This window comes from Octopus bimaculoides, unplaced genomic scaffold, assembly GCF_046866305.1.
Source record: "Octopus bimaculoides isolate indiv1 unplaced genomic scaffold, ASM4686630v1 contig108, whole genome shotgun sequence".
Lineage (NCBI taxonomy): Eukaryota > Metazoa > Mollusca > Cephalopoda > Octopoda > Octopodidae > Octopus > Octopus bimaculoides.
The window spans coordinates 26,846-41,858 of NW_028315358.1; the positions used below are offsets into that span (position 1 = coordinate 26,846).

The 15,013-nt window shown below is 39.4% G+C and overlaps 1 protein-coding gene across 2 annotated transcripts in view; it reads right to left on the minus strand.

Annotated features, from left to right (window-relative positions):
* The window catches only part of LOC149129210 (protein mono-ADP-ribosyltransferase PARP14-like), a 63,412-nt gene that overhangs the window by 21,825 nt on the left and 26,574 nt on the right, over positions 1-15,013 (minus strand). For both annotated transcript variants that reach the window (XM_089346714.1, XM_089346715.1), the window contains 4 exons: positions 8,628-8,807; positions 4,973-5,109; positions 4,468-4,695; positions 3,458-3,685 (listed from right to left, as the gene is read on the minus strand). In XM_089346714.1, coding sequence (XP_089202840.1) covers positions 3,458-3,685; positions 4,468-4,695; positions 4,973-5,109; positions 8,628-8,807 — 773 coding nt within the window. The remainder of the gene's footprint in view (positions 1-3,457; positions 3,686-4,467; positions 4,696-4,972; positions 5,110-8,627; positions 8,808-15,013) is intronic.

Below are 15,013 nucleotides of genomic sequence, written 5' to 3' on the forward strand. Positions count from 1 at the left end.
GTGGAAGAGGTAGACCTAGGAACACCTGGGATGAGGTGGTGAAACACGACCTTCGAACTTTAGGCCTCACCAAGGCAATGGCCAGTGACCGGGACCTTTGGAAATATGCAGTACATGAGAAGACCCAGCAAGGCAAGTGAGAGCATAATCTATGACCTCTGCCAGAAGTGTAGCCAGCTCACTTATTCGTATTTTTACTTCATTAGACACTAATCTCTGCTTGCGAAGACCTGTTGGGGCAAGTGAATTTGAAATTGAAATCGAACCAAATTCGACGAATGGCACCCATACCAACCTCTCCTTCATTGGACACTAAACTCTGCTTGCGAAGATCTGTTGAGGCAAGTGAAATCGAAATCATAATTGAACCATATTCGATGACTGGCACCTGTGCCGGTGGAGCACTAACAGTACTGTCCGAGCATGATCATTGCCAGAGCAGCTGTCTGGCTTCTGCACTAGTGGCATGTAAAAAGCACGATTTGAGCGCGATTGTTACCAGCGTCGCCTTACTGGCACTTGTGCCAGTAGCACATTAGAAAATCATTCGAGTGAGGTCATTGCCAGTGCCGCTGGACTGGCTCCTATGCAGGTGGCACGTAAAAAACCCTCACTACACTCTCAGAGTGGTTGGTGTTAGGAAGGGCATCCAGCTGTAGAAACTCTGCGGATGTTAAATGATGATGATGATGAAGACAGGGAAAGCCCCGGCCCATCAGGAATCACTGCAGAGGTGCTTACAATATCTGGCGGTGTCGGCTATAGTCTAGTTACCCGTATAGTCAATCAGGTGATACACGAAGGAGTCATACCCAATGACTGGTGTAGCAGCACCATAGTCAACTGCTATAAAGGTAAAGGTGACGCATTAGATAGGAATAATTACAGAGGTATCAAGTTGTTGGATCAGGTAATGAAGGTCATGGAAAGGGTCATAGCCCAACTAATTAGGGAGAGAGTCAGTTTAGATGAGATGCAGTTTGGGTTCGTGCCAGGGAAAAGCACCACTGATGCTATATTTCTGGTAAGACAGCAGCAGGAGAAATAACTAGCCAAAGATAAACTTTTGTACTTGGCTTTCGTTGACATGGAGAAAGCCTTTGACAGGATCCCCCGATCCCTTATCTGGTGTTCAATGTGGAAACAAGGGATAGATGAGTGGTTAGTGAGAGCTGTACAAGCCATGTACAGGGATGCTGTAAAGTGAGGGATGATAACGAATATAGTGAAAAATTCCGAGTAGGGGTAGGGGTTCACCAAGGATCAGTCCTTAGCTCCCTCTTATTCATCATAGTCCTCCAGACAATAACAGAGGAATTCAAGACATGATGCCCCCTGGGATATCCTCTATGCTGATGACCTTGATCTAATAGCTGAGTTACTATCAGAACTAGAGGAGAAGTTTCAGATGTGGATGCAAGGTCTAGAATCGAAGGGCCTTAGAGTCAATCGAGCAAAAACCAAGGTCTTAATAAGTAGGAAGGCAGATAAATCACAAATCCATTCAGGTAGATGCCTTGCTTGATCTGTAGAAAAGGCATCGGTAGAAATTCCATAAGATGTGCCCAGTGCAAGCTATGGACTTATAAGATGTGCAGCAATATCAAAGGGAGGCTAACTGGGAAGATAGTTTTTGTGTGTGCCAAATGCAGAGGGGTGATAAACACTGGAAATGTGCAGAAAACAGCTTCCGTCACATGCCAGGGGGAAAAACTAGAAGCAGTTAGTAGCTTCTGTTACCTAGGTGACTAAGCCAGCATTAGGGGTGGATGCTCTGAGAGCATAGCTGCTAGAATAAGAATAGCCTGGGCAAAGTGCAGAGAGGTCCAACTGCTGCAGGTAACAAAGGGCCTCTCGCTCAGAGTGAAAAGTAGACTGAATGACGCATGTGTACGAACAGCCATGTTACACAGCATTGAAAATATGGGCTATGACAGATGAGGACATGCGTAAGCTTGCACGAAATAAAGCTAGTATGCTCCACTGAATGTGTAATGTCAGTGTGCATACACAACAGAGTGTAAGCGCCATGAGAGAAAAGTTGGACATAAGAAGTATCAGATGTGATGTGCAAGAGAGACAACTGCGCTGGTATGGTCATGTGTTGCATATGGATGAGGACAGCTGTGTGAAAAAGTGTCACACCCTAACAGTGGAGGGAACCTGTGGAAGAGGTAAACCCAGGAAGACCTGGGATGAGGTGGTGAAGCATGACCATGAAATGTTGGGCGTCACAGAGGCGATGACAAACAACTGAGACCTTTGGAGATATGCTGTACTTGAGAAGACACGGCAAGCCAAGTGAGACCATAACCATGGCCTATGCCAGTGTAGCATAACCAGTCCATCTGAGAGTACCTTTCAATCATTGGGCAATAAATTGCGCTTGAGGAGTAAAAAGCACCATTCAAGCATGGATGATGCCAGTGCCACCTGACTGGCCCCCATGCTGGTGACACATGAAAAGCACCCACTACACACTCAAAGTGGTTGTCATTAGGAAAGGCATCCAGCTACAGAAACCTTGCTAGATCAGGTTGGAGCCTGGTGCACCCTTCTGGCTTGCCAGTCCTCAGTGGAACCGTCCAACCCATGCCAGCATGGAAAGCAGACATTAAACATTGATGATGATATTCCACCCATCTCTGCTATTGATGCTCAACACAGAATAGGGTTTGCTGACCCCTGTTACTTTATTGAACTCTTGACCTTATCAGATTTTATATTTTGGAGATTTCCACACTCAGGCAGGGGGTTAAGTTCCACTCAGTTACATTGATGTTATTGGAAAAGACACAGAACAAGAAATGGAGGGAAAGGGGGAGGGGGGACAGAGATTAATGGTGTGGCATTGTGAAACGTGTCTTGATTGTGGCAGCTTGGAAGAGGAGGAGGAAGACAGACATCATTGACTTCAAATCTGCTGAGTCAGAATGGACTCGGGGTTAAACAAGAACAATAAAATCAGCAGCCAGACTGCAAAGAAGACCTTCAGTGTTACTGATTCTTGTAGAGTTGGTTTTGGATACAAGAGGAACAACAACAACAACAAGCAAAACATTGTTAGCTTCAAATGTTGCAATGGAATATTTCAGAAGCAAGAATTTGGTGATGGGAAATGGTAAAATGAAAGGATAAAGCACAACAAGACATAATGAACAGCATGCCAACCTTAGTATTAAAGGTAGCATGAAAGAAAGGTACCCAGGACATGCTGTGAAGTGGTTGGCATTAGGAATGGCATCCAGCCATAGAAACCATGCCAAAGCAGACACTGGGGTTTAAGTTAGTCTTGTGGCTCTTTGGAGCCAGTCAAACTGTTGTGCCCATTCCAATATGGAACGAGGGCTGTAAATGAGGACCACTTCTATTTCCTTTGTTTATGGCAGAATATAATTTTTTGGTAAATTCCAAGAATATCAATATAATACAACAAACAACAAATACATCCACCAACCTTCAGAATTTCTGTGTCTTGAGGATAAACCACAAAGTTTACAACTTTGATCTGGCTTGAATTTAAATCTGAGTAGTTTTTCACTGCTTCATACATTGTTCTGGGTAGAATTTCAATGGGGTACTTCAATACCCCAGCTCCTAATATAGGAAATGCAAGGCTTTTTGCTTCCAATATCTCAGCAGTGAGTAGACAGATGGTTATTATTTGAGTCAAGTTTGCCAGAGTCTAAAAAAATAATTGTTTTGGTAATTGATAATGAACATTTTATTACAGGAAGGAATCATTAAGTTGTAATTAATATATTCTTTGATTAACACATTCCACACAGAATTTGTTGTTTCAAACAGAAATGTTTTACAGATTCGAATAGCATTAAACAACTTCTAGTGATTATTGGATTAACAGATCATGTGGTCATTGGATTAACACAGATCATGTGATAGCAGGAAGTCTGACCGAGTGAAGACATGGATGCCATGAATGAAAAGAGTAATGTTCTAAGATTTGGTGTAATTCAAGTGGAATTTTGTAATTAACAAAAAACAATAATAGGGAAGAGGAGAGATTAATTATTATTTACAAGAGGGAAATCTGGGTGAGAACATACTGTAAGAATCAACAAAACAACCCACAAGGCAGGGCATCACAGACACAAAAGACTCTACACTGCACAGAAGAGACTATAGTTTAGTTGAAATGTTCAGGGAATATCTAGAATAGAGTCTACATCAATTTCAAACAACCAGAATCCTTGCTCTGGAAACTGTACAGAATACCACAAGTCCAGACTGTCAAACCATGGCCCATACTGTACATCACTGGACATCAAAGTACATGCTATTGTCTGGAAGCAGACGGAGGTGTTGTATGACTGGAAAAACAGATCTGTGGATTGTGCATAGTTTTATGGACAATTCCATTTGTGCCACAGGGATACTGGATCAATGATAACCAAGGGTTGTACAACAACACTTTCAATAAATCAATGTCATATGATTGATACTCACTAAATGAGAAGAATTTTCATCCCAGGAAGGTAATACCAGATGAAATACATTCTTACAGTTGAGGTTATATCCTTTAGTGATGGCTATTTCAGATGTAGAAATACCTCGAGGATATTTCTGGGTACATTCAACTTGCATCTGAGGACCAGCGGCATTGAGAATAGATTTGGAGATAGAACCATTGTTAAGCTGAAGATTTCTAGTGGTGCTGTTAACGATGACATCAACCTAGAAATGTAATTTATGGTAAACAAGTAAGGAACATTCCATGGAGAGAAGATGGATACATTGTTGCAGTTGATATTGTTGTTAAGAAAGGCTCTACAGAATGGTTGTAGTAAGTTGGAGGTTGTTAAAATTAACAAAAGATATACTCAAGATATCAGATGTGAAGGAAATAGAATGTTTGAGTTAGACTGAGAAAATGATTTAATTAACTCTAATGATTCCTTATTTGGAAATGAAATAACAAGTAAATATAAGTTACATGAATCTATTTACTCACAGATGCATTAGAAATTGAATCAATCCTTAGGTTTATTTCGATGCCATCATATTCTCCAGATGTCACATTAGTTCTGGGTGTCATAGAGGATGATTCCTGTTGTGGACCAAGAAGGGATGTGTTTGATGATGTGGTTTCTGAAAATAAACAATTAGACATTCTTCTCACTCTTAAAAGAACCATTTTATTCCACATAAATAGTAACGATATTCCTTTCTGAAAATATGATTTAGCAAAAGAATACATGCTAACTTGTAGTCACATCTTCCCCATCTTTTATATGGTGACAAGGCTATATAACAGTATTTCCATTTATTTCTTCCACCACATGGACTAAAAATACATTGAAGAACATACTTGAAACTTTCAAAATCTGAAAACAGTGAAACTCGTTAGTGAAATGTGATCTTCACCCTCCTATAAAACTTGTTTGCTTAAAACATTTATTAAAACATGCTTCAGATGGTGTAGATTCCAATAAGTTGGGAATTTGCTGTGAAAAAAATGTTTTTGAGGGAGTGGAGAGAGGAGTTTCAGAAAATTCACACAAATCAAATTTGTTTCCTCATAACTTTTGGGAAGATGGTTATTTTTGATTGAAAATTTCCACAAATACCTTTAGGAGTGTGTATATTACGATAAAAATGGAATTTAATATGAAAATAAAAATTGGTGAGATAGCAGACATAAATACTGATGCATGTCAGATGTTTGTTTTGAAACATTTTTTACAGAACAAATTCCAATAGAATTGGAATTTATATTATCTGAAGCATATTTATAGAAAATCTCATTAAGAAATGATATGCTTTTCTTTAAAATTTAAGGAAAGACATTCCTTGGGACACACAGGTATAGGTATGGTGCAGGTAATGCTCAGGCCAGTTGCTGTATATCATTGCACATGTGTGACCAGAAGTCCATAATAAACATGTAGTCTTTAAAATTTTAATCAAAGATATATAAATGGTGCAGTTTAAAACCTTTCTTATAATTTGTTTTTTCAAGTATATATATCACTCATATGGCAGTGTTGTCTGCTTCACACAATTTACATGCTTACCACATCACATGACTCAGGCTGATGGTCATGTGATAAGTAATTTCTAACAGGGTAACCTGTTCAATGCAAGAAACTTGGTTATTCAGTTGAAGAAGGCTTCCAGAGATAAATGACCTCTCGTAAAAACAACTTGGTTCAACATTATTGGACATAAGAAAATAAAACACTTATTTCTACAAATTTCTCTTTAAAGAATCATTAGTAGAAAATGTAAATCATCATCATTATTTAACGTCCACTTTCCATGCTGGCATGGGTTGGACGGTTTGACTGAAACTGATAAGCTGGAGAGCTGCACCAGGTTCCAGTCAGATTTGGCACAGTTTCTACAGCTGGATGCCTTTCCATATGCCAACCACTCCAAGAGTGAAATGGGTGCTGTTTACATGACACCAGCATCGTCCACAACTACGATTTCAATTAACCTGATGAGTCTTCTCAAGTCTGGTAAATTGCCAGAGGTCTCAGAAACGTATCACCTCTGTGTGGCCCGACGTTTGAAAGGTACTTTTTATGTGACACTGGTATCGGACACAACTACAATTTCGGTTGGCTTGATGGGTCTTCTTAAGCACAGAATATTGCCCAAAGGTCTCAGTCGCTAGCCATTGCCTTCATCAGGCCCAATGTTTGAAGATCATGCTTCACCACTTCATCCTATGTCTATCTTTTGTCTATCTCTTCCACACGTCCCCTCGACAGAGATCAGCACTTTTTTACACAGTGCACTCTTCTCTCTTGCACACAACATCTGATGCTTCTTGTGCACCATTTTGCTCTCAAGATGCTTACACTCTGTCACACATGCACACTGACATTTCACATCCACTGAAGCAGACTACCTTTATTTCTTTCAAACCTTCTCATGTTCTCTGCAGTCACAGCCCATGTTTCACTGTCATATAGCATGGCTGTTTGCACACAGGTATCATAGAGTCTACCTTTCACTTTGAGGGAGAGGCCCTTTATTACCAACAGAGGTAAAAGCTCTCTGAACTTTGCCCAACCTAATCTTATTCTTGCAGCTATGCTCTTGGAGCATCCACCTCCACTGCTAATTTGTTCACCCAGATAGCAGAAGCAGTCAACTACTTCTAGGTATCCCTCACAGGCATTTGATGGAGTTTATTTTCTGTACATTTCTATTTCTGTTTATTGTCCCTATACATCTGCCACACACAACAACTATCTTCCCAGTTAACCTTTCTTTGATATTGCTGCACCTCTTATGTGTCCATAGCTTGCACCAGTTACATCTTATGGAACTTCTACCTACACCTTTTCTGCAGATCAAGCAGGGCCATCTACCTGAAGGGATTTATGATTTCTCAACCTTCCTACTTACTAAGACTTTGGTTTTTTTCTAGATAAACTCAAAGGCCCTTTGATTCTGGACCTTGCTGACACACCTGAAACTTCTCTACTTCTGGTAGTGATTCTGCTATGAGGGCCAGGTCATCAGCTTGGAGGAGCTCCCAGGGGCATTCTGTGTTGAATTCCTCTGTTACTGCCTGGAGGACTATGATGAATAAGAGGGGGCAGAGGACTGATCCTTGGTGAACCTCTACTGCCACCTGGAATTTTTCACTATACTTGTTGTGAACCCTCAACTTAGTGACAGCATCCCTGTAAATGGCTTGAACAGCTCTCACCAACCACTCATTTATCCCTAGTTTTTGCATTCACCACCAGATAAGGGATCGGGGGACTTTATCAAAGGCTTTGTTTATATCAATGAAGGCCAAGTACAGAGGTTTATCTTTGGCTAGGTACAGAGGTTTATTTCCTGCATCTCATCTAAACTAACTCTCTCCTTAATTAGTTGGGCTATGACCCTCTCTGTGACTTTCATCACCCGATCCAACAATTTGATAACTCTCCAATGCCGTTTTTTTTGTTTTGAACAATTTATGACTTCATATTAATTAGAATATGAACAATAGTCATGTTTACAATGCATCAGATAAATAATTATAATTATCCTTTGTTATTTATACAAGACAGGATTCACAGAGTGAGACAAGAGTATTTTACCAACAGCAATACATTAAACATCATCATCATCATCATCATCCTTGTTTTAGCATCCATTGTTCCCTGTTTGCATGGGTCAGGTTAGTTTATTGAGGCAGACTCTCTATAGCTGGATGCTCTTCCTGATGCTGAACCTCACCTGTTTCCAAGCAAAGGTAACATTTCCCCATGGCCAGACGTGGTTTCCACAGAAGACACGAAACAAACAACCTCATTTGTATGCTGGGGATGCTCGTTTACAGCCATCACATGATGTCAAGACAAGAATACAAACACACACACAATACAAATATGAGGGGCCCTTGTATCAGTTTCCATCCCCCAAACCAGTTGGCAAGGCGTTGGTCAGCTCAGGGCCATATTAGAAGAGATTTGCTTGAGTTGCCTTACGTTGGGAATCAACATGGTTAGAAATGAAGCCTTTTAACCACAAATCCATGGCTCTACCCATAAACCAATAATAGGAATCAGATAAAGGTTGACTGAAGGAGGAAAAATCTTAATTAACACCTGAAAGAGACCATTTAAATTTTCACTAAAATATCAAACAAGTCCTACCTCTGCGTTCACTGATTCCAAACACCTTTTCTAGATGATGCTTAAAAGCTCTGATTACTTCCTTCCGTACATCAATCAAACAAATATGTTTTATTTTAGAATTTGAGTGAGTATCAAGATAATACTGTATAGTATCTACTATACATTCGGTTCCTTTTTCTATGGGTATACCAAAAATACCTGTTATAAATATAAAGTATACAACATATTTAATCCAACAAATGTTCTTGTTCAAAATATATATAATTCACCTGTGATATAATTTCAGTAATTTATCAGCTGCAATACCAAGAAACAATACAATTCCATCATTTAGAAGAAGATTCTTTAATAGACAGAGGGGAACTTTCTAGGTGCAATACCATGGCCATTGATGACCGAGGGGCTCTTTACCCCCATTATTATACAATGGTATTTAATAAGATCTAACTTTGTCTCTCTCTTGTTGAACACATTTCTTTTCTTTGCTGTTTGTTCAGTTAAATAATAATAATAATAATAATCGTTTTAATGTCTCCTTTTCTATGCTTCAGGTGGAATTGGTTGAGGCAAATTTTCTATGCCTAGATGACCTTCCTATCACCAATCCTCACCAAGGAAGCTAATATTGCCCCATGGCCAGACATGTTTTTATTATTATGATGGTAATCCTTGTTTACAAATATCATGTGATTAAAAGACAAAGGGATACTAACACAGTCACATACACATGTATACTATATATATATATATATATATATATATATATATATATATATGAGTCTGTTGAAGTCTGTCATACCAGCCATGATGAAATGCCACAAGTTATAGAAAATACGTATTCGCCTTTATATATTTAATCCTTTATATTGAACACTCAATATTTCATCTATTCAATAAGACATATTCCATATATTCAATAAGACATTCAATACTTTATTTCATTGTACCATCCATTTTTATATTATATATTGTATATTCAATATTCTATATCCCACATTAATTTTACAAGAATATAAATAAAACATAAAAAACAGAGTTGGAACTCTTTTAAACAAAATAATATATATATATATATATATATATATATATATATATATATATATATATATATATATATATACATATATATATATATACATATATATATATATACATATACATATATATATATATACATATATATATATATACATATATATATATATACATATATATATATATGTACATATACATATATATATATATACATATATATATATATATACATATATATACATATATATAATATGTGACAATTAGTTGGTTGTCATAATAAGACTCAGAGTTTCGGATGTCAGGGTTGAAATCTGCTCCAGGATCTGATCAGTTATTAAGACAAAACAAAAATCGCTATGAAAAGACCTGTTGAATAAAGGAAAATTACTCCAATAAGTGTGGGGAAAGTAAAACTTTGTTCACTGAATCTGCATGTGCACACATGTATATATCTATATACATACATGTGTGCGTGCACACACACACACACACACGTGTGTTTATATATATATATATATAGTGAGAATTTACAAAAAAGATGAAGACAGATGTGTAAACAACAAACAGATGTATTAGTTTAACGCTTGGGAAGGGAGAAAGTCTTTAATGTTTTGAGCCTACGCTCAGAAAGAAACACAGAAATAAACAGGGAGAGAAAATAAAAAAATGTTGGCTAGTGATCTATTATGGCGAATGCTGGACAGAGGGGTCACACAGGAAAGCTAGGAAGAAGGGGAGATGATAAAGTAGTTGTGATACCAAAGTTAAAGTGCACATGCGTGTGTGTGCGAGAGCATGAATGTTTATGTGGATGAAGGCTGGTGACCTTAAGGTGTGCATGTGAAGGTGTGTGGATGGTGGTGTGGGTGCTGGGGAGTGTTCAGTGCTAGTGTGTGCAGGGTGTTATGATGTGGTGTGGGGGAACAAGGGTTGGGTATATGGGAGTGGGATGTAAGGGATGGGATGGGATGTATAGGGATGGTGGAGTTGGATTGTATAGGGGTGCGGTGATGAGGAATGGGGTGACGATGAAGGGAGAGGGGGAAGGGAGAAGGTGGGTAGGAGTGAAGAGCAAGAGAGGAGAGGTGGGTGGGTGGGTGGGAGTAAGTAGGTATGAGAGGAAGGGAGGAGGAGTGTTTGAGGTAGAGGGGAGGAGAGTTGAACCCATGTGGTGCAAAAGAGCGAAGAGAGAAGATTAATCCCTGTTCACGGCAAAGACGGGAGTCTGGATGGCCCCTGTGCAAGGACAATCCCAACACAGACAGGTGTTGTAAAAAATGACCGGTAGAGTGGAAATGGTATGTGACCGGGGTGCCGTTGCTGAGTCTGATGTCTCAGAGGTGTTCCGTGAACCAGTCAGCCAAGTGGCGTCCCATTTGACCAATGTACAAAGAAGGACAGAGAGAGGAGGAGATGCAGTAGATGACATTGCTAGAAGTGCAGGTGAAGGAGTCAGTGATATGATAGGGTCGATGATGAGTGCCTGTGAGGGGGGGGAGGTGTTGGAGAGGTAAGGGCAAGTGTGGCAGCATGGGCAAGAGCAGGGAAACAAGCTGAGTTGGAAGGTTGGGTTAGGGAAGAGGCTGTGGACCAAGAGGTCTCGTAGGTTGTGGGCTTGTTTGAAGGAGTGGAAGATGTGCGAAGTGGAGGGTCAGACTGGAGTCGCCAGAAGGCTCGTCGAATGGTGTGTTGGAGAGGTAGGGTGGTGGGGTGGTAGATGAGGGTAAACAGGAGACGGCAGGGGAGAGAGCAGAAGCACGGTCCACGGAATGTGCTCTGACAAGGGTGGTGTGGATAGTGGTTAGGGGATATCCACGTAGGATGAAGTGGCGAGCCATGAGTCTCAAACTCATGGTCGTCACTGCAAAGTCTGCGTAGACAGAGGAATTGGGAATAGAGGATGGAGGGCTTGGTGTGTTTAGGGTGGGAGGAGGAGAAGTTGAAGTATGAGTGTGAGTTTGTGTGTTTGTAATGGATGGAGGTGGTGAGAGTGGAGTGATGAATGCTGACCGAAATGTTTAGAAAGGTGATGGAAGCATTGGAAATAGTGTAGGAGACATGGAGGGCAGGATGAAAAGATTTAACAAAAGAGAGGAAGGCGTCTAGGTATTCGTGGAAGAGCGAGGTTGCACCGATACAGTCGTCAATATAATGACCATATAGTTTGGAAGTGGGACCAGTGTAACTAGAGAATATTTGGGCCTCAATGTAGCCAACGAACAGGTTCGCATAGTTGGGGCCCAGTCTCGTTCCCATATACATACTGACACACACGTGTACATATACATACAAACTCACACACACACACACACACACACACACACACACACACACACGTATATATGTCCAAACATGTAAATATACATACAAAACATGCATATATGCACATATTACTCCAATATAAAAGGTGAAAAATAATATACAGAAAAAATATATAAAGCAATAAAATATATATAAGAAAAATATAAGAAATGGTAAGACATGAAATGCTTGCATGTGGACATAATATAAAAAGCAAGTTCTATTTGTGATCTTGGGGGTGGGGGTCCAAAAACGTAACAAATGTTTTGCCATATGTCGACATGACCCCAAAAGTTCAGTTCTTGAATTTAGACATGTAATGGGGTCTAAAGAACTTTTCAAGATAAGCCATCTTTCCATATCGCAAAGACTGCACTTTCCACTGCTGTTGGTGTAAGGTTTACATTTGGCCAAGATCTTCCAGTGGATCTTAAATTTACACCTTTTACTTTTAAGGACCATATATAACTGGATAATTTGGTTGTTTTCCTTTTATCCCAGTGTTTGAAGCTTAAGGTGTGATTGCTGAACCTGGCTTTAAAATTTCCCTCTGTGAGACCCACATATTTCTTTGACAAAACTATGTTCTTATTGGTTGTAGAGTCTACGGTGGCTTCATGAATGCTGGCCTCGATCATACAAGTTCCATTTTGTTGTTTTTGTGTGTTGTGTGCAATTATATTTTTAAAGTTAGTAGAACTAAAACTTATTTTTAAGTCATGCCTATTAAAGAGCTTCCTATAATTATGATTGATGGGGAAATGTCTATCTATAATTGATAAAAAGTATCTACCTATATTAAAGGTCACTTCGGGGGAGTAAGGTGGTGTGAACCAGATAATTTTCCTATTCCTATTTTTCCTTTTCTTTGTTACTAGTCTAATAACAGGTTTATAGGTTATTTCCTCACGAAAGCCATTATCTTTTAGAGCTTTATCATATATTGGAGCAACACTATTAAAAATGTTTATATTGGAGGAGAGGCTAGAAATTCTCTAGCTAATGTTTTTAACTAAATTCTTAAATACTATGGGGGTGGGGATGGCAGGAACCTACATTAATATAGCTGAGTCTAGGAGAGTATCATAGTTTGCTCGAAGTATTGTGTATTGTTTGTAAAGAATAAAAAGTTTTGAATGGTACAACAATGCACTATAATGCAAAAAAATGGACTATAATAACTGTTGTAATTTAGTTATCTATAGTCTGATGATATTTCGGAATACAATTCCTTCTTCGGATATTCTTAGATGGAGTCTCTGCTATAAACTGTTTTCCAATGGTTTTCTTTTTTTCGGAAGTGTCTCAGCAGTGGTCTCACGAAGCTCCTACCGGAATTCCTCATGAGAAGTGCATGAGGTTCGGCTATGTTTCAATCTCGTGTGTGTTGGTACATCTGTAGCGCTGCTTCTAAGTTATGTGTTATACATGCAGCTTCCCTTTTTTTCCCTTCTTCTTTCCTTTTGTTATAAACAATACATGAGCATGTTATTAAGAATGAACCTACACATGTCCAGATGTAGCTAAATAATATATTGATTACAAATCTCCAGCCTGTTGTTAATTTGGGGTCCTAGTCTGTGTATGAGTAAAGCTTCCTTAATTCTTAAATTACCCAAATTTCTTTCATTGGCCTCACTTGTGACTGTTATGCTTTTGTCAGTGTTCCGGCATCTGTCTAGATGTTTTCTGAAGGAGGAGGCTCTCGTGTTCAGATGTTCTTTTATGTGGACATGTAACGGTCTTGTTGTGCTACCCACATAGAACTTGTTGCATTTGTTACATTGTATTCTAAACACAACATTTAGTCGTTGGCATAAATCTGTGTCACGGATGAGACAATTTGTTAATGTGTATTGATTATTGTCCCTTATTCGTTTCTTTGCGAGGTGTCCTCTCAGAGAGGGGCTGGAGTGGGCTAGTTGTATGTCTAGCTCATCTCTTCTTATGACTCTTTGGATGGCTGTAGTTATCCTCTCACTAAAATGGGGTATTTTAAGGAAGCATGTGTTACTGGGTTTTCTATGTGTTCAGCATGTTGGTCATCTTGGATACTTAAGCCGATTTACAATGGATCTAGGATAGCCGTTGGTTTTCAATATATCTAGGAAGCGTGAAGTGTGGGTCACCTTGTCCTCCGTTCTGCTGCGTTTGTCTTGGATGCATGCAAGTTCGTTTCTGGCATATCCTATTTTGGCACCGAGTGGAAGTGCTGAATTGTATTGGACAAACATATCTCTACTGGCTGCTTTCCTGTAGAACTCGGTGTGGATCTCCCCTTCTTCCGTTATATTCAGTTTGAAATCCAGTAATGATAGTGATCCAGTGATGTCGGGATGTTCTATAGTGAACTTTATGTTCATGTCCATGTTATTGAACGTCGTGAATATTCTCTCAGCCTCTTCACGGAAGGTTGTGAGTATGAGGATGTCATCTACGTACCTGGTGAAGAAGGTGCATGAGCGGCAGATGTTGAGTGCTCAACGTTCCAGATGGTTCATTTCTGTGATGGCTAGTAGGCCCAAGAGACTGGATCCCATGGGGAGACCTGTTGTCTGTTTGTATATATAGTCCTGGAAAGGAAAGTAGGTGTTGTCTACGATGATGGACAAAAGTTGGTGTATATCAGCTGTGGTAAGTCCGAAGCCGACCTCACGCACTTCTCATGAGGAATTCCGGTAGGAGCTTCGTGAGACCACTACTGAGACGCTTCTGAAAAAGAAAAGCCGTTGGAAAACAGTTTATAGCAGAGACTCCATCTAAGAATATCTGAAGAAGGAATTGTATTCCGAAATATCATCGGATAACTAAATTACAACATGTATATAGTCCATTTTTTGTATTATAGTGCATTGTTGTACCATTCAAAACTTTTTATTCTTTATAACTAAGTCTATCGTTGGGCTTTCTATAGGGTTTGTAAGTGTTCTTAGTTAAATCTAAAGATGCACCTCGGAAATTGACAACCATCAGGTTGGTATCTCTTGTTATACTAAGATCGAATGTTTTCATCATTTGGATAATGTCCTTCCTAAACTAATCTTGCGCTGGTCCATTGGTGTTTGTAG